The sequence below is a fragment of the Aquila chrysaetos genome, chromosome 25, assembly GCF_900496995.4.
Source record: "Aquila chrysaetos chrysaetos chromosome 25, bAquChr1.4, whole genome shotgun sequence".
NCBI lineage: Eukaryota > Metazoa > Chordata > Aves > Accipitriformes > Accipitridae > Aquila > Aquila chrysaetos.
Window position 1 is genome coordinate 8551536 of NC_044028.1, and position 19358 is coordinate 8570893.

Here is a 19358-nt window from a genome sequence, read left to right on the forward strand (position 1 = left end):
TGCACAACCCCAACAGTTCATGACATTAAGCTGTCCTAATGACTACAAATAAAGTTGTTGAAGATGAACTTGCTGCCACCTTCTTTACTTTCTAAAACTTCTTTCAGAGTTGATGAAGATGAGGAAATTATTGTGAAGGCAATGAGTGATTACTGGGTAGTTGGGAAAAAGTCAGACCAGCGAGAACTGTATGTTATTTTGAATCAAAAAAATGCAAATCTGATTGAAGTTAACGGTAAGGATTGGTTTTTATTACCTTTAAATACAGTTACTAAGAATACATTTTAGTAATGTATGTACCTGGAGAAGTAATAAAATCCATCTTACAAGAAATCTAGAGAGGGATTGATCTATGACAGACCAGGTAAGTTTGCATAAGGTTTTAGTCTGCCTTCTACCAGCTGTGAAAGAACAGCATAAATATTCAGCAGATGTTCTTAATTATTAATCAGTCATTCTTCCTACTTCAAATAATAGAGGAGAGCTCTGCAAGCTTAATTTAGGAGTAATTAATGAAGTGTATTACAGCTGAGATGAATATATTTACATCTGAGTTAGGTTTTATTTGTCAGTGGTCCATGGGTAGGTTACTTATACATAATGACTATGCTGTCAGTGATCCTCATTCCATTGTTGTTTTGTTTCTAATGCTCTTTTGAGAATTATTTACTATGACTAAGAGTGCAAATTAACCTTAAGATGCAATAAGCTTTTATATAGACTTGAAGAGAAAGGGCAGTTTGAGTATTTCTTGCAGCAATTTTAGGGCTGTTTTAATAAGAAGCAGTGTGCTCACTTGGATGATGGGAAAGAATTAATACTTTTCCAAGACCAAAGCCTGGCAACCTAAATTTTAAAAAGAGGAATGGGTTGCAGGACTTACACAATCATTTCTAATTGTCTTTCAGGATCAAACCTGCCATACAGAAACAGTAAATGAGTGTTTCTGTGCCTGATAAACTTAGGAAATGTTGTCTGCCAAACAGCATGAAGCAAAAGTTGTCATGAAAAAAAAGCTGACTTGATTTATTTTAACAGACTACCCTAATCCCTCCTTCCCCTGAAAAGGGGTTATAACATACTTCCTTTTGTTGAAGCTAAGTCTTCTGCTATTGCAGTGTAAAAGTTTGACAAGATGCATGGCTGAGCAGCAAACTCAAACCATCATTTACACTTTAGCCACTTAGAATACAACTCATCTTTCAGACAGTGTAAAATGTCAGACTTGACTCAACCTTCTCTTACTGAAGACAGAGTAACATTAAATGTATTTCTACATTAGAAACTCCTAGGGTGTTTTCTGTTTGAATTTGATTATATTCTCTGGATGATCCCCAGGGTTTTTCTTGTGGAGATTCCTATAAAATATCATACTGAAATATCTTCTCTTTTTTTTTTTTTTAACAGAAGAAGTGAAGAAACTTTGTGCAACACAGTTTAATAATATTTTTTTCTTGGATTGATCTGCAAAGGGCTGATTTATTGAAGATGTCAATGTCAGACACTTGTTCAACATGAAAAGTTATTAGTCATATTATTGACTGGAATAATGACAATAGTAAAGCAATACTTGCTTTGTAAGAATCAAAATTTCTACTAAAATCTGTAAACTCTTGATCATAAAATTTTTAGATTTTAAAGATGTTTATGTGCAAACTAATTAAAAACCAGTCTGAATTCATCTGTACCATTCCATTCTGATATCGTTATGTGAATATTTTACTGGAAAATAAAACTAATAATTGTTACACTTTTAAGGGCATCTTTTTGTTTTCCTGTGTTCATTTGCATCATGTGACTTTCTGCTAATTTTCTACAATGTGAAACTAGACTGGTTACCAAAGACCCCTCAACAAAGAACATCCTAGGTTGACCTGTTCTTTGCAGCTCCTGCTTCAGCCCAATTTAAAGTCATTGTCCAATTCTTACATACTTGTTTATATGCAGTATTTCAGTCAAATAAACCATGTTTAAGCAGAAACCATTTCATTGGGACATATAAGAACTGATATCTTGTCATGATTGTATCAGTTTAACACTGAGGGAATTTTTAGGTACAACTCAAATAGTGACTTCTGGAATAGTTTTGTTTAAAGGGTTATTATACTCATTTACATGACTATATTCTCTTTCCCAAGACCCTTGGTTTAAGAGCAGACAGTTTCCCTCTGACACCAGCAAGTCTTGTGGATACAGTTTTATCATATTTGTATTTTAGACCTTACTGCAAGTGTGGCTCTTTTGTTGGTGGTTTTTTTTTTTTTCTCTTATTCAAAGAGTACTTACTTACTTGAAGCTTCAGTAGTTCTCATTAGATTTATTTCTTCTTTCTCTTTTTGCCAGCAGGCACCTTTGTAACAACTGGGGGTCCTACAATGGGTGCCTCTGGAGGGGATACTAACTGTGTGACAGGCTCCTCTAACTCCTTAAAGTCTGCATGCTTGGAGTCAAATGTTTTTTCTGCTGCAGCTGCTTCTTGCCTTTTTGCCTCTTCTGCTTCTCTTCCAGCAATAAGTCTGAGTGAACAAAATTTAAATTTAATGTACTGCAAGAGAGGGGGTATTGGCTAAGCAACTATAGCTATATTTGCAGTATGAGCAGTATAAACTGTCAAATTGTAGAGAAGCAGAAAATCTGTCTAGTTACCACTTCAAGTCTGACTTATGGTACGTAAAAAAAATATTTCTTAGCTGCCTTTACACAGAGCATGGCTCAAGGGCTAGGAAATATCAGAGAATTAAGACTTCTGTAACCTGAAAGCAGCCTGTATATGTTACTCCTGACAGTAACAGAAATCACATGAGCTACATTCTGTATGTTGCTGCTTATACCTGGATGAGTTTGTTTTCCCAGTTACAGTATGCTATACTACTTTATTAAAGCACACTTCTCATTTTCAATAAATTTGTTAGTAGAAAATAAGAGGTAACAGTACTTCAAGATACGATACAACACTCACTTTGCCAGCTCCTCATCCTTGATCTTTCTCAGCTCAGTTAATTCAGCATCCTGTATTTGATTTTCTTTTATTTTTTCCCTCACCACTTTTTCATGGTGGTAGGCAGGAAAGAACTTGGTTGTAAAAAAGATTTGCACCCGACACAGCCACAGACTAAATTCCTCATCTCGTTCAGTTTTGGCTTCTTTTGGTTCATCTGCAACATGTAAATTAAACATGTTTATTTAGTAGGGCACTTCTCTTTCAAATGCGTTTTGGACTATAATATTGCAGCTCTGACACTCTGCAATGGGAAGGTCTGGCTTCTGCATGGTACAGAAGATGACAACTGTGAGAAATGTTTAACTAATGCATGTGAAAGGTGATGGCCCTTTTGTGGGTCTTCAGAGTGACTGGTCCCTGGGAATGGCATCAAAAGAATATGAACTTTCCCCTTTAATCCTATGATAAATGTCTTCTGCAGTAATATGATGACAGTTCAGTATCCATGACTCCTGTGCATGGAGGAATGAAGGAACAAACATGACTACCTGAAAACAACTGGATGCTTGCATTCAATTCTGTTCTGTGACTGTCAAAAAATCTGTCCATCTGCTGGTTCTTTAAGAAACAATGTTTTTTCCAATCTGTAATTTTTCAGTCATCAGATTTCAGTGAAAGAGCTGATGACTACACAAAGATCCTTGTCTACCTATGTTCTGAGATTTGGTAGAAAACATTTAACAAGCACGAAAAACAACCCAGATGAGATCTGCTACTCAGCCAGAAGGGAGATGGTATAAAAAGATTACTAGCATCAACATATGAAAATGCTCATAGTGATTTCTCTTCTGCATGAATGCTGGCTTGTCATAACATAAGACATCTTGCCCCAGCTAATGGTGGCACATCATTAATAATAATTCTTATATTAAGTAAAAGAAGCAAGACATAGCAGTAATATCTTTTATTTGTCCAAGACAAAAAAAAAGGTCAGGCTTGAGGATTGAGTTTCTCAGAGTAAATACAAATTACAGCTTTTAGATGCCCTACAAATAAAATGTGGCATTTTAAAATTAGGGAAACTATTTAAGTAAGTACTTAAACGTCTCATTTAATTATTAAGTTTCATTTTATTTAAAAAATTTCTTCTAAAAATTTTCTTTAAAAATCTTCCTCCAGAATTAATGTTCATTTACTGCCCTCTTGTGACAAGCTGAAATCTGCATATACAATAAAAATTTTGCAATTCAAGAGCTATGAGGGATTTTTTTGTGTTAGTCTTAAAACAGTAGGACTGCTTTACCTGTCAATTCCTTTGCAGGACAGAAATCTTGTTCTTTTTGTGCGTTCCAGCTGAACAATGACAGAACATCTTTGGTATCTCCATGAGTTGTGTGAAATGAGAGGACAGTATCTGATACTACAAAGAAAGAAAAATAAAATCACTCAGTCTGTAATTCTGTACATTAAATATCAGGTTTGATCTTCAGCACAAATAAATATAAATTGTCATCTGACCTTACAGCTAGATCTGTAGTTGAAATACTTCTGTACTGATGAAAAGTTTGTTTATAATGAAGGCACAGTGCAGAGTTCAGTCTCCTGTTTCCATGCCCAAATGAGTGGGACAGAAGAGGAAGAATTTAGTTTTTAGAAGCCTTTAAGTTTTTTTTTTTTTTTTTTATGGAAAATGTGATAGCTTCTAATTAAAAAGCACAAAAAATTCAGAGATTCAAACTTGCCCAGCCTATCTGTGTATAGCAGGTATGGAAAGCTAAACGTAAACCTTGTCATAATTGCCAAACTGAATCCAGTTACCCTCTGTAATTGCAATACATCCAGCTGTTTCAATGATTAGCTACTGTTTTAATCATCTTTAAAGCTGTAAAAAGAGTGAATCTCCTCCAGCACCACTGCTTATAGATGCTTATGGTAACGACAGTACTCACCCAGTAGAAATTCTTGAAGAGGATGCCCTCTGTCTTCACAAGGTCTCAGTGGCTGGCAAGAAGTTTTAAATTCAGTTACTAAATGCCTGGACTTGTGTTCAAATTAAAAACTGAAATCACATGTCCGTTTGAGTCATGCAAATTCATATCTCCAAAGCATTCTGCCAACCAAATGCATTCTGCAATTATGCCTATTTCAAAGCATTTAAGTTACCATAGTGTTTCACACTTTCAAGTATTAGCAAATTGGTCATAACACTTTACCTTTGATACCAGCCAGGGAAGTAGGATTACCCTATTTTGGAGCTAGGGAAAGATAGAAGTACAGAGAATGAAAGTTTCTGTTCTTAGACATGTCCTTCTGTTCTTACGTGTTGCTCTACATATTATTATTCATCTGCTCCCAAGGAAACAATAATGAATTTCTATTCCTAACTATAAGAATATACTCCAGGAATTATACTGAGTGAAAATGAGAGAACAACATTCAAGAGGATATCCGAGGAGGATGCTTTGAAATCTTTCCAACTATCATCCCAAGCATCTTCTGCAGCCTGATGATGCCACTCTTTTCAGACGAGTGACAGTAAAAGTCTCACAAAAACTCAAGTCAAACACGATTCTGTTTTTTAAGGGCTGGTTTATTTTCCAAAAGTCCGGAAGTTCCCAAATTCTCTGTCTGATTTCCACAATTCCAGTGCAAAACAGTAATCCTTACTATCCTACCCTGAAATCACAGGGATCAAACAGAACGTATTTGCTCTTGGAATATCAAGAATCTCATTATAGTCATACATTGGGTACAAAATTGTAAAGGCAGTTAAGGAGAAAAGTTTGCTGGAAGAATTGTGTTACAGTTACCTTCCCCAGTGCTTCTAAATCTCTCTGCCCACTTAGCCTCTCACTCCCTGCCTTGCAAATAAAGATAAACTGTAGCTTTGTTCACCATTTTAGTCAATGTAGAAGATACCACCCAATATTCTCAATAACAATAGCTGAGTGTATGTGTGGAAGCAAATGCTTTTATTAGCAATAGAAATTGCTAATAAATAAAACCACTTCTAGGCTCATACATGCATCCAGGAATGAAAACACATTGTATTTAATATTAAATTCTAGTCCCTTTCAAAACTTAAAACTACCTTGGCTACTCTGTCACCTATGAATTGCAACCCCTCTGCTCCATCTTTCAGTGCAGGCTTTTTACATACCTCATGTTTCTCTATTTCATCTTGTGATATGACACTTTCACTTGAAGACAACCATGAGCAAGTGTAAAGCTCAGCTGCCTCAGAAATGTCATCGTTTATGTCTGCACCAATTATACTTCTGTACGTGCACTAATAAAAAGTAAACACAAGAAGAATTTTATGTTCAGTACATTTTAAATCAAGATTTTCTTTTGGTCTTGGAAAATTTGACTATTTTAACTGGACCATTTCACTGTGCAACTGCACTAATGCTTGCAGTGATGCAAGGGAATGGGTTCCATAGGATGGGAACAATTGGCCAGAGAATGGGAAGTCGTGTTCAGTGGCACTACTGGCTTACAGAGACTGTGAAATTAGGTGTTTGTGAGTGCTCTTTGAACTAATAAAAATACTTTCATCTTGTGCATAATTCCAAATATTAACAATTCTAATTCATGCCTTCAACTACTCTGTGCATCTAAATTGCACCACAGGCAGCATCTTACAACCTACAAAATTCTTATTCAAAAGTTTAGCAAAAAGAAAAGAGCATAGCTTAACTGCTGAGCAACAGCAAGTCTTGCTACATACAACTCCAATGCCATTTTTACAGGGCAATTTTAGACATTCGACTTAAAGTAGGAGAGGCATGTCTTCCACCAGTCAACCCATTTGTCAATTCCCCACCAGCAGACTTGCAAGTACTTTATGTGTATTTATAGGTGTATAGGAAAATGTGCAAATGCGCTAAAACTATCTATACTGATGTTACAATCTAAGGTAGCAACAAAGAGAAAAAAGCAGAAGGACCCAATCAAATGACTGTTTATGCAAAAAGAGGAAATTGCTTTCTATGTTCAGGAAACGTAGAACATTTGCAGGGCCTGACTTCACCCTCTAAGTAGACATTAACCGGTCTGCATCAACTTTACCTGGGACAGAGAATATTCTGGGTACAGAGACACATCTGTGGTTCCCTCGGAGAGGCCCTCGATTCTAAAGCTACTTCTCTTCTGATTATCACGAGCTACTTGCTCTTTAATCATATCACTGGTAACATACACCAATGCACAATCAAGAAGAGCTTCAACAAATTCAAGAAAAACCAACTAGAGTAAAACACACACAGTAATTAATTAATTATTTTTGCAAAAATCCCTTCATTAACAGGCATATGTACCTGAGCAAGCAAAGAACTCAAACACAATTGTTTGTAAAGCCTAGCTGGCCTCACTTACCTAGTCAAACATCCCTTCTTCTGAAGCAAAATTGAAAACAGCCAAAACTCAAAAAATTCAGGAGGTGATATACTGTGTTACACCTTATAGAAGTCATACTGAAATAAAATACTGCATAGATTTTTTTCTGTATCTGGAGCTATGAGAAATTTCTCTAACAAATAACACACAACTATTGCTATTACCTTAACATTTAATTGCATACGATGCTTCCAGAAACACCAAGAATGGGTGTATAACGAATCCCTTAGTAAGACTTACACTGTGTGTTCAGTTTATCAGATACTGTTTAAAGCAATAAATTTGATTATGCCATTTAGCATCGCTGAGTAAGAGCTAATTCTTTAAGGGTGAAGATCCTCTATAGCAGGCCAGCTGTCAGGCAGCACAAGTGTCTTCTATAGTCACTGTTGGACCTCACTGAGGTGGCAGCACTTCACATGTCCCTAATCAGGTTTCTTGGAACACCAGATTTTCAGGACCAGCAGGTTCACATCTTAATTACTGACCTATCTTAACATTTCCAGTGCATGCCTCAGCAGCTGGAACCGCTGAGATTCATCCCTGTATAATCACCGTATACACATATTGTCAGGTAACTGCCCCACAGACAGAACTATTACTAGCAGCAGTCTCCTGGAAATGGTATTTCACCCTCTGGGTTACGGCACTCTTAAGGAACTATCTGTATGGTCGGGTATGCTGAGACTGTACTAAGAAGGGTAACATAAGAAAAACATAGAAGTACGTGAGCTAAACTAGAAGATATAGGCAGAACAAAGGAAGACAAAAATAGAGGCTCAAGTTTTCACTCTATTTTTTTGGAATAAATTAATTATTTTTCCTCCTGTTCTAGCAGTTAGGACAGTATTTGCAGCATTTTTTTAAAAGGAATTTTAATTGTTCCTGTAGCAATGAACCATGATAGGTTTTTTCATACACACCTCTGGCTCCAGGTTGGTACTACTGCTATCATGTAGAGAGGGACCATCTTTGACAAGTATTTCCACAAGTTTTGAAGCAGTTAATTGTTTGCTGAGAAGTTTAAAATCCTGGGTAAGTGTAAATGTTACATGTTAATAGTACTTAAGGCATTCCCACATGGACCTAATCTAACTCCCTTTAAAGCCTGTATCAAAATTTCTAGTGCTTTCAAATTTTATTTCCATGTACATAATTAATGACAGAGTGAAATTCTGGCCTTACTGAAGTCAATGGGAATTTTCCCTAGACTGCAATAACAGTGTTAAGAAAGGACTTGTGAAAGCTTATAAATAAATAAATAAATAATAAAAAAAATATTTTTACAATTTTGCCATCTGATATTTTTATTAATTTTTTTCATGAAAAAAAGGCTTGCATTTAAAGTGACAGTGACTCAAAAGCCAGTCATATCAATGGGAATTGTTCCCTAGCTTCAGTGTAATCTTGATCTGTCCCCAAATTACTGAATTTTAGTAAGAATTGCATGTTCATCTTCCAGTATATTAAATTAATACATTATTAAAATGGTTTACTGTGTTATTTCAAAAGCTGTCTGTCTTTGAGTTCTACCAGTAAGACATTTTCGTACATACATTTTACAGGATGGGGGCGGGGAAGCTAGCAAAAATATTTATATTCGCTTAAAACACATTTGTCTAACATTTGATTATTTGAAATGATCAAGTACAAAATCAGAATTCAATCCTGCAAAAATACATAAATAATTCCTGTAGAACAACTGTCCCTTTAATGTTTGTTGGACAGTTTGTACAAATAACATCGCTCCTACCTTTTAAACTTTTCAACTGTGCAGAAGTTATTTTAAATAGAGTCATATTTAAAAGGAGTTATTTTAAAATGGTCATATAAACTGAACAAATAAAGCACATCTAATCACACAAAATAAAAAAAAAAAATTAGATTATTACGTTCAACATCCAAAGGAAGTGCCTCATTTTCATCGTGGGTTCAAATGGAGGTCTGGTACTCGGTCTACAAAGAGCTCTGTATATTTCCCAACATTTGTCAATGTAGCTCATGGCAAAAACTGTACATCGTTCTTCAGAAAATAAGATACCTTTAAAAATTAATGGGGAAAAAATAACCGTTACAATAAAACTGTGATGTACATGGTACTAACTGATGAATTCTGCACAGCACAAAAGAAATACCATTACTTACCTTGGATACAACAGGCGGTGGGAATAACATTCCTGGACATCATTTCTAAGAAACACTTATGCAGATAAGGACCTTTCTCTCTACAGTTGAAACAAAAATACTCTTGTCTGGGAAGACTCAAACTGATTACACTGAAATAAATTTCACTAGAAGATGAAACTTACTTGTGCTCTTCATGATAGATATGAAATGCTAGACGAATAAGGTAAGACAAAAATGTTCTGAACAGTAAAGTCTCATGTGGACAATGTATCTCCTCAAGTGGTGTTTTATCACCTAAAAAATTTAAAAAATAAGTGTCTATTGCTATCATGTACATTAAAATGCTTATAGGCATATTGACTTGTCGGACTTTTTTAACCTCTCCACCTCTACCTATCACAGTGTTAACAACACTCCTGGAAGAATCAGACCAGACACAGCATCCCTTCCAAACAAGCAGGTCAAGGGAGAACCGTCCACCTATAGCTGAATCTTATCAAATTCTCTGGTTCTAGAAATGCATTCACTCAGCATATAGGAATGAAAGGGGAAGCAAAGTTGGAGTTAAGCCCTTCACATACTAGGGACAATGCAGTGCATCCCACTGCAGGTCTAAATGGAATTGATTGATTAACTGGCTCTATGGAAGAAAAAAACATACTACATGCAAGCCAAAGTTAAGAGCACTGGGGGAAAAAAAAAAAAAAAAAAGAAAAAGAAAAATATTTGTTTCTTCTACTTCTTCTCAGATCTCTTAAAACTACATGTAATAGTAATGACAAGACCAGGGGTGAATACAATACTTGAACAGATGGCTCTTTAGAGCAATTTTTTAAGTGGTATTTTAATTTTGCATTTTCTCACCTAAGCACCTGAAGTGCTTGGAGAAGCAGATCCACTGAGAACTCACAGGCACAGATGTACTCACTCAGGGGTACTTAACTACCAGAGTTGAGCTGTCAGTAGAACTTGCCACTCCAACACTCCACAGCTTACTATTAAAATTCCTAGATTCTACACCCCAATCAACAGAAATACAAACCGCTCAATATCCGATCCATTTCGGCAAGAGTTATGTTGGAGTGATGAAAGTGGCAGTCCTTCAGAAATCTCCAAAATTGGAGCTTAGTCATGAGGAAGGTGTTGTCAAGAGAATGATCACAGCCTAAGCCACTGTAGAAGGTGTAAACTCTTCTCAGTTCTGTAATATGCCTCAACACAGCAAATTCTACCTAAATAAAGCAGGATATGTTTTCAGCATTGTCTCACATCAAGTAGGGATCAGCTTGTATTGATCCTGTAACTGGGCATATAATGCTTTTGATCTTGTAACTTTGAAGAGCATATTCCTGGTTAAGTGTTCATGACAGCATTACTCAAATGTAGTTATAATACATATTTTCTGGTGACTGATAAAAATACATTAGTCTCTGTCAGCAGACAAACCTCACCATAGCTAAAGGTAATTGCTGGATGCCCTTCCAGATATGTTAATGTATTTTTTATTGTCTTCTAGTGGAAGCTCAGGAAGAGGCAATACTGTCTATTAATTCTTTTTGCTTTTCTGTTTTCATGGCCTTCAGATTTTTTAAAAATTCTTTAATGGAAAGAGTTACTTTAATACAAATAAACCAGAAATAAATATTATGAAACACACTGCAGAGGAAAACTGAAAATATCAAACAGTAGACTCTTACTTGTTTCAGTTCTTCATGTCTGTCTTCCCTTGGCAACAAGTCAAGCAGTGAAGATATATCCAATTCAATATTTGATCCCAGAATAGAAGTATTTTCTAAACCATTAATGATGGCGATATTTTCTACCATGCAAATAAAATAAATTAGAACAAACTAAACTGAAGTGAAAAAAATATATATACACACATACAGAAGGAAAATAAAACATACATTATTCCTTCTTATCTTACTGACTTCGAACTGAGAATAATAGACTCCTTTATAGTGAGGAGTAGAGATTTCATAATCAACAGCATAACAACTGAAGAGTAATTTTGTCAACTCCAACCCCTAGTCAAAAGGAAACGCAGGTATTACGTAAGTTATGAAACTTTCAGACAACACTGTTCCAAAAGCATTACAAGATGTAGTGTGGATGTGTCACTCAGTGTCATGCACAGAAAACAACAAGCACGGGAACAAAAGTCATTAATTATTAAGACAATGCCCATCTTTATCAAAGTTCTTTGAAGAAATATGTCTGGCTCTTGAGTAAGTACAAATAGCTTCACATTATAGTAAAAAGGAACAAAACACCGTGAACTGAGTAGAATTTGTTTTCTTAAGCTGCTTACCAGTGCCAAAATTACTTCCTGTGCAAATGGCATTCAGCTCTTTTGCACTCATTGCATCTGCTTGAAAAGCAGGATATTCTACTATATGATCATCTGCGAACTCTCCTTCATAAACATGACCATTCTTGGAGACAAACTTGCCCTATAGACAGATCAATTTGATTAATTTCAATATAAATATAAATCAAAGATCAGAAAAAATAACACTAATGATCTCAATCTAATTTCCTTTTAAGAATCTTGGCTAAAATGCAATATATGAGAGAAAATAAAGCAAAACAATTTTTCCTACCCTCTTTACTAAAGTAATTTGTCATCTGTTAGAGTACACTGCTGGGATGAGAATTGCCTACATATCTGATTGATTTTGAAATGTATTTTCAGGAAAAAACATTCCCCGCCCCCCCCATATAGAAAGACTGTTTGCAATCCTTAGTTTGCGTATGTGGCGCTTCACTCACTATTTTTTTTAAAACAGTATGTTAATGTGTGAACATCTCTGTGCAAGGATAGCTTGAAATCCATTAGCTCACAGTGTAAGAGTGAAATACTGACCAACCACTGCAAAAATCAAGATGCATCTATTGCACTGAAAATCTCCACAGTAAAACTTATTTCTTTATAGACGTAATATACATCTAACCAGAGAATCAAATCTGTGGCCCAGGAAGGTCCTGGGAAGGACTCCTGCTTTCAGTGGACTCTGTCCTTTATGTTGGGATTCCATCCACAATGCAAATTGGATGTAGTTTTCCGTACAGAAATCTAGAGATCCACTGTACTGAGCAGAATAGTCTCTTCTGGCGTTGTCTGCAGTTTTGTCTTACTACTTGTCAATACTCACCTTGCCATGCTTCTTATTACAAACCCATTCACCATCGTACACTGCTCCACTGGCATACACGAACTTCCCATGTCCATGTCGTTCCCCATTTACAAAATCACCTATGTATTCATTCCTTAAAGGATACTGAGATGCAGGCATCCTCTTCAAAAACCATATGTGGGTGCCATATCCATGCTGAAAAAAATTTGTGTGTTTAAAAAAGAATGTCACCAGAGGAGCTGCTATTGCTACAGGTTCAGACTTGTAAAAAGGGGAACCACCTAGGCATCCCTAAGAGTCACTGTTGGCAAATCTCTCAAATAAGAGCACCCAGTTGACAGCTGTAGTACTTCAAACCATTCACAAAACTATATTCTACAAAGGTGCATGGCAGAACCGCTCAGAGGATACACTGAATCAACACACACTTCAGCAAGCTCTTCCAACAGGATTCCTAAAGACATCCTTCCTGCCTGAAGCCTTTTGACTGTAATGCTGAACAGCCAGGTGAGGAACACCTCAGACACCTCTGTCATGCCAGACAGAGCGCCACCGTGTTCCAGAAGCTAGACTTCTTGACAATTTTATGCAGAGTGAAAAGACAGAGGAAGTAGCTCACATTCTTTTTCCAACAGAATAATAAATGGCCGGAACAGAAAATGCCAGAAATCTTCTCCTTCCATCATAAAACTTTTACAAGAGGGAATAGTGTGGTATAATATTTCACAGTGACACAGAAGCAAATTGCCACATATACTCACTGCTGAAATCACATCTCAAGCTAATTATAGTCACAAACATTTAACTTTTAAAACTTTTTTTTATGGAAAAGCTTTTTATTTTCTATTAGATAATTAAATTATGATTTTGTAAGACTAAGTCAAAAGCTTTTTAAAAATTTGAATATTGCTAACCTGAGAATCAACTTAAAATAAACAGCACTCCTCTGCTATCTCAACTGGCAGAAAATCATACAAAACTCCTTTGATATTGCACAAAACTCCCTATCTAGTTTTACTAGAGTAATGGACAGAAGCCGAACTAAAGAGGTTGCTGGGGAAGAAATTAATACCTGTATGCCATACACCCACTGTCCCATATACTCTTGATTAACTGTCAACCATCTCATTCTTCCTTTTCCATGACGTACATTTTTCTCCCACTGACCTTCATAGATATTTCCAGACTTATAACTACAAGAAAACAATAAAAGTTAATGACTCATTCATACTAAATTCTGAGTGGATCTTAAGAAAGCAAGGTTTATGCAAAACCTCATTGTTAATAAATTTAGCATTTATTAACAATGAATATTAGCATTACTTTGAAAGTTGGCTGACTGTGACACGGATAGAGAGGTTTAACTGTACCCACTGTTTACCTCCTCTTTTTAACTTACAAATCACTCTAAAAATATTAACCAGTTCTTTTTTTCCAAAGAGTCTTTGCCATAGCTAATCAAAATTTCTTTTATATATAATTCCATAAATAATTCATTTATTAATGAAAGCAGCTCCATCTGTTCAAATTAATCAAGTTTATTTGTTTTCAAGTGTTGTTTTGTGGTTTACCAAGGCTGATTTTGGATTTTGTCTTTAGACATTCTTTTCTGGGAATACTCAGTAGAAATATACCAACATAAAAATATAAAGTTATAGAGAAGGTCTATTTTATTATTTTAAAGGACTTTGTAGAATTATTTATCCCACTGCAGAAAGTACACGCTACTATGAAATGGTAGCATTTGTATCCATTTTAAACAGGAGAAACTGTATGATAACACCTGTAAAAAAAAAAAAAAAAAAAAAACCAAACAAACAAAAAAAACCAAACAATAAAAAATCCAAAACCCAGTAAGAACAAGTGCTATCACATTTACCATCTCATTCCCCATCCTTCTTTGACATTATTTACCCAGTCGCCTGAATACCAAGAGGTATGTTCCTGATCATAATACATGGTACCCTGAAAAAAACAGTATAGTCAATTTAAATACCTAAATATTCTTCTACATTAATAAAACATCACATACAAATAAGACACATGTAGTTACACTCTTACTTAGAGTCACTTCGAGACACTGTACTGAAAGCAACTGAAGTGATAAAATTAAATAAAAAAGCAACCTCTTTTGATTAATATTAGTTAAGACCTTAAAAAAGACCAAGTGTTCAAAAAAAAAACCACCATATTACATTACATCAAAGTCCACATGTTTCTCAAACCACTTGGAAATACTTTCAGAGAGATAACTTTGGCAATTTAATCACAGTAGTCACTCTGAGGTAGATCAGTTTTCTGACCCATTCAGAATTCAACTTCCAACAGTAGATCTACAGCATTAATTGTTCTGTCTTTCTCTGTCTGATAGCTTCCTCTCAGAACAAACTAGTCAGACCATTGCACTGGTGACCATCCACAGCAGCCTGTGTGATTTTAATGTCTCTTAGTGACAGAGAACAAAACCACATGCGATTAGAATGGATTTTCCTCACAGGCTGAGCATCGGTCTTCAAAATGTCAGGCCCAGAAGACTGTCTCAATCTGGATGCACAAAATGGAGACAGATAAAAGCACTACTTGCCTTTGAAAAGTTGGACCTAGGTGTTACTTACACTAGGTAAGGCAGTCTTAATTGTAATTATCAAACTTGGTCGGCTTAACACATTTGGGAGGTGGGATCACTTTGTCATTACTGGGAAGCTAATTGTTCTGTCATTGTTATGTGGCTACTGATGCAGTTGTCAGTTTTGACTTTGCTCAGAGCAGCATAAAGAACAAACCACATACTCTTTTAGGATACCACTCATCCCTTTTACTACAAACAAGGTCCCACCTCAATTGTTTTAATTAGCATTCACAACTTCAGAGAAGATCCTTAGGAACAACAAATCTCTACATAGCGTAAGACCATGCAACAGCACAAAACATTTTTGCAAAATGTTTGCACAAGGAGTGCTTGCCGTTCTAGAAGGTAGTCACCCAAGACCACACTTTCATTTGGTGTTCTTACTTACCTTTCCATGTCTTTTGCCTTTACACCAATAGCCAATGTAAGAAACAGGACAAGTACCGCTCCTGAAAAATCCAAATCCATGCCTAACTCCATTCTTGATTGATCCTTCATAAATGCTGCCATCATTCCATGTATAACGGCCATTAAACATCTGCACATTCTTAACAAATGTTCCCTAAAAGATTAAATTACAACATCTAAAAAACTAGATGTCGCTGTTCCCCAACTATCTGGGAGAACTCAGGCTTGTGATTGAAATCACTGACATAGTTCTGCCTTTGCCACCCATACTGTATCAATTACTGCAACTTACTTTCCTTGAATTTGCACATCTAATTGGCTGTAAGTGTGTTCAGTTGTAAGTAAAATTGCACTTTACCTCATACTTCACTCCATCAGTCCATGTGTAAGTCCCTTGTCCATGCATAAGCCCTTCAGAAAACATGCCCTTCAAAATGAAGAGAATAGCATCGTTTGCAAATTTATTCTTACCACAACTGAAGTCTACAGTGACTGTCATTCTTCTGAAATCTTACATATTAATTCCCCTCCAACTACTAGTTTCAAATGAAGAGTTTCAGTGCCAGAAACCAACAGAGCTTTCAATGCTTACACATTCTGAGTGCTCAACCTCCACCTACATTAAAAGAGCGAGCCTGCCTGTTCTAGAGAAAGAACTTGATCCGCTACTACTTTGGTTTTAAATTTATACACTCACCTTATATGTATTTCCCCCCTCAAAATATGCAAATCCTTCACCCTCATACAATCCATGGACTTTTTCACCTTCATAGCTACAAGGAAAACAAACTAAAGATGAAGATTTCAAGTCACTGCCAGTAGACCTAAATCACAGCAGACATGTAATAAATGACCTTTGATTTACCATGGTCTACACATAGGCCAGTTGTTGCATCTTGTGTAGAAGAACAAGCTACAACAAAATTTCCAACTTTTTGTACCTTCCTTGTAATATTTCACGTAATTTTTGTGTTGCCTCAAACCCATATTTCTTTCAATTAAGAAAACAAATGACATCGGTAGCTTACAACCAGGTAAACCTGGTCAGTACATGAAACATTACATATAGCCCCCTTGAACTACGAAAGGATTTGGTTAATACTGCCATTCACCTGCTTCCTCAGTTTAGGATATTCTTAAGGGATATGAGCAGCACCAAACATTAAAAGGCAGCAACAACAGAACATTAAATTAAATAGCTACATTTGCTTCACCACCTGTCTGTATACTTAGTCAAAACTTCACCATAGGTGAACAAGCTAAAAGAATGAGGCTTCTGGCAGGCAGAGCGTGCCAGCAACACTCTAGGATGCAAGAAGGCAGCAGAATTCCACATGTATCGGTCTCGTAAGGTGTGATGGCTACTAGGTCTGAATAACCCGATTCACTGCCTCAAATCAAGAATCGAATCTGTGTTTGTATGACACTGGGTATACTAGAGATACTTAAGTAAGAATTCATGACTTCACTGATGTATTTGTAACAAGCATACCTTTTCACAATAACTTGAGTAAGAATAGGCTCCTCATAGTATTGAGGAACATCTTGGACTGGAGGTTCCTCTACCACCTCTGGTTCTTTATCCGTTATCACTGGATTTGCCTGTGTTTCTTCCACTCCATTCATTAAGGTCTGCAAATCTGTCAGCTTCGTTGAACTACTCTCAGCTGTAGTATCTTGTGCAGGGATAGGAGGACGTACAGATTTTTCTGCCTTCTTGCCATTTTTCTTCTTATCCTTTGCCATAACTACCGTATTGTCTCAATGTGTATTTTCTTTCAGAACGTTTACTGTCTCATGTAAAGATTTCTTCCCCCATAATCTGTTTGATTAAAAAAACCCCATCAAAACAGTGAACTACATGAAAAATTATTAATCTTCACTTAATTATTATACATGCACATATTTTAAGTTATTTCTGTATTAACAGTTCCTCAAGACAATGGTTTCAGCTTGTGGTAGGCAGACCGCAAGGCTACTTCTCTGCCTGTGAATTACCTCTAAGAGGTCCATCGAAACCACGACAACAGAAGTTGTCAGTAGTTTTACTTTTGCTACATGGAGATCTCCGTCTTTACTAGGAGATTTTTAGGTGTCTAGATTTAATCACGTGGAAAAGTTGAAAACCATTTCTCAAAGACAGGAGTATGGTGAGTTTCTTGAAAGCCACAGCTGCACTAGTACTATTGATTTAACTTGCTTGCAAAGTTCCGAGCTGCGGATTGAACAACACAGAATAATCACCAGAGTTTATAAAGTCATTTTGCCAGTTAAGAGCTACTTGAAGGTTACAGGACTACTTGAACAGCTGTAATCACAATTCCCACTCATTTCACAGACTGATCATCGCTGCTTTGTAACACAACAAGAACCAAACGCCCGTGCTGCAGTGGCGAGGGCTGACAGGGACATCCTCAAGCAACCGCCATGTTCTCACCACTGCTTGCTTCCAGCCAACGCCTCGTTCCACTCGGGCAGTTACAATACCAGATCAACGGCGCGAAGGGCCCGACTGGGACAGCGAGGGACGGCGAGGGCAGCCCGGTGCTGGAAGCTCTTCCCGCCAGACCCGGAGCCCCCCCGCTGCCCCAGGCCGCCGCCGCCGCCCGGCGCCTCACAACCGCCGCCGCCGCGCAGCCGCAGTGCGGCGATGGCTGCCGTAACCATACCAACCGCCCCGCGGCACCCCGCCGGTCCCCGTCGGGGACGGCGCCGAGCCCGCCCGCCGGCGGGGCACAGCCCCGCCGGGGGTAAATCCCGCGGCGGGTCCCCTCCGCAGTGCCCGGGACGCCCCGCGCTGCGTTCAGGGCAGCCACCTCCCCGTTGCCCCGCGGAGGGCAGCGCGCCAGTAGCCAGCCTAGCCCGGCCCTGAGGAGAGCCTGTCCTTGCGCTTCAGTCCGGCGATTAACGCCGCATTACACAGGACGAGAGGGAAACGGCCTTGTCTGGGTTCATTTTAACACGCAGAGACCACGGCTGCAGAGTAGCAGGCGGTGCACATGTTCCACGCAGAACACAGACAATTTATTCGTGGTACTTGGCCCGTTCCCACTCACGGTGACAGACAACGTGTATGCGGCATCTGCCGACGCCCGCCACACCAGCCGCAGAGCGGAGAGAAGGGGCCGGTGCTGCTCTGGGCGCCAGAGGAACAGCAGCAGCACCACGGCCACACCGCGCCATGAGCGGTGCACGGAGGTGCTAAGGAAAAGGCACCAACACACACAAAGATTGCTTAGGTCAAATCTTGGTCCTACAGGGGTGGAAGAGCTTAGCTATTTGCTTTAAGGGGTTTCTGATTCAAAAAGACCATTTCCTAACTATTTTGATGCTACTGAGAGAGAATTTGGACTGACCTGATTGGCAGTGCCTGGTGAGACAGCTTTTTACCCTTCATTCTCAGAAAAGGAATCCCTGTTCTTGACAAAAATGTTTGGAATATGGATGGGAACAACGATAACTAAAAGTAAATAAGCCAGATGAATTATTCTATTCCAGCCTTAAACACAAATACCAGTAAGTTAATCATTAAAGGCAATATTAATGCTTGAAGGAATCATCTAATGAAACCCAGCTTTAGTATAAGGTAAAAAAAAAAAAGTATTTTCACTTGTATATCATTAACATTTTCTTTAAAATTACCATATACAGGATGTAGAAACATAGAAAGTTAAATGTTTGTTTTATGGCATTACTAGAGACAAATTCACATTCCACT

At 37.5% G+C, this 19358-nt stretch overlaps 2 protein-coding genes across 7 annotated transcripts in view; one reads left to right on the forward strand and one right to left on the reverse strand.

Annotated features, from left to right (window-relative positions):
• CCZ1 (CCZ1 homolog, vacuolar protein trafficking and biogenesis associated) overlaps positions 1-1746 on the forward strand; it is a 15587-nt gene extending 13841 nt beyond the window's left edge. The window contains exons 14-15 of the mRNA XM_030001536.2: positions 108-235; positions 1408-1746. Of these exons, the coding sequence (XP_029857396.1) occupies positions 108-235; positions 1408-1463 (184 nt within the window). The 3' untranslated portion in view covers positions 1464-1746. The remainder of the gene's footprint in view (positions 1-107; positions 236-1407) is intronic.
• The window catches only part of LOC115335601 (radial spoke head 10 homolog B2-like), a 25054-nt gene extending 5766 nt beyond the window's left edge, over positions 1-19288 (reverse strand). Inside the window, exons 1-23 of one of the 6 annotated variants that reach the window (XM_041120135.1) lie at positions 18997-19288; positions 17639-17855; positions 17133-17462; positions 16338-16413; positions 15999-16067; positions 15621-15794; positions 14483-14568; positions 13676-13796; positions 12622-12798; positions 11778-11919; positions 11164-11285; positions 10509-10698; positions 9649-9760; positions 9485-9564; positions 9232-9380; positions 8263-8370; positions 7013-7189; positions 6102-6230; positions 5155-5196; positions 4891-4942; positions 4245-4361; positions 2960-3155; positions 1803-2516 (exon numbers count right to left, since the gene is read on the reverse strand). In XM_041120135.1, coding sequence (XP_040976069.1) covers positions 2318-2516; positions 2960-3155; positions 4245-4361; positions 4891-4942; positions 5155-5196; positions 6102-6230; positions 7013-7189; positions 8263-8370; positions 9232-9380; positions 9485-9564; positions 9649-9760; positions 10509-10698; positions 11164-11285; positions 11778-11919; positions 12622-12798; positions 13676-13796; positions 14483-14568; positions 15621-15794; positions 15999-16067; positions 16338-16413; positions 17133-17386 — 2772 coding nt within the window. In that variant the 5' untranslated portion in view covers positions 17387-17462; positions 17639-17855; positions 18997-19288 and the 3' untranslated portion in view covers positions 1803-2317. Of the gene's footprint in view, positions 1-1802; positions 2517-2959; positions 3156-4244; positions 4362-4387; positions 4544-4890; positions 4943-5154; positions 5197-6101; positions 6231-7012; positions 7190-8262; positions 8371-9231; positions 9381-9484; positions 9565-9648; positions 9761-10508; positions 10699-11163; positions 11286-11777; positions 11920-12621; positions 12799-13675; positions 13797-14482; positions 14569-15620; positions 15795-15998; positions 16068-16337; positions 16414-17132; positions 17463-17638; positions 18261-18996 lie in introns of those variants that run through there. The other 5 variants (XM_030001528.2, XM_030001531.2, XM_030001533.2 and 2 more) reach the window with 5 other exon arrangements.
• Between the last annotated feature and the right edge of the window lie 70 nt (positions 19289-19358).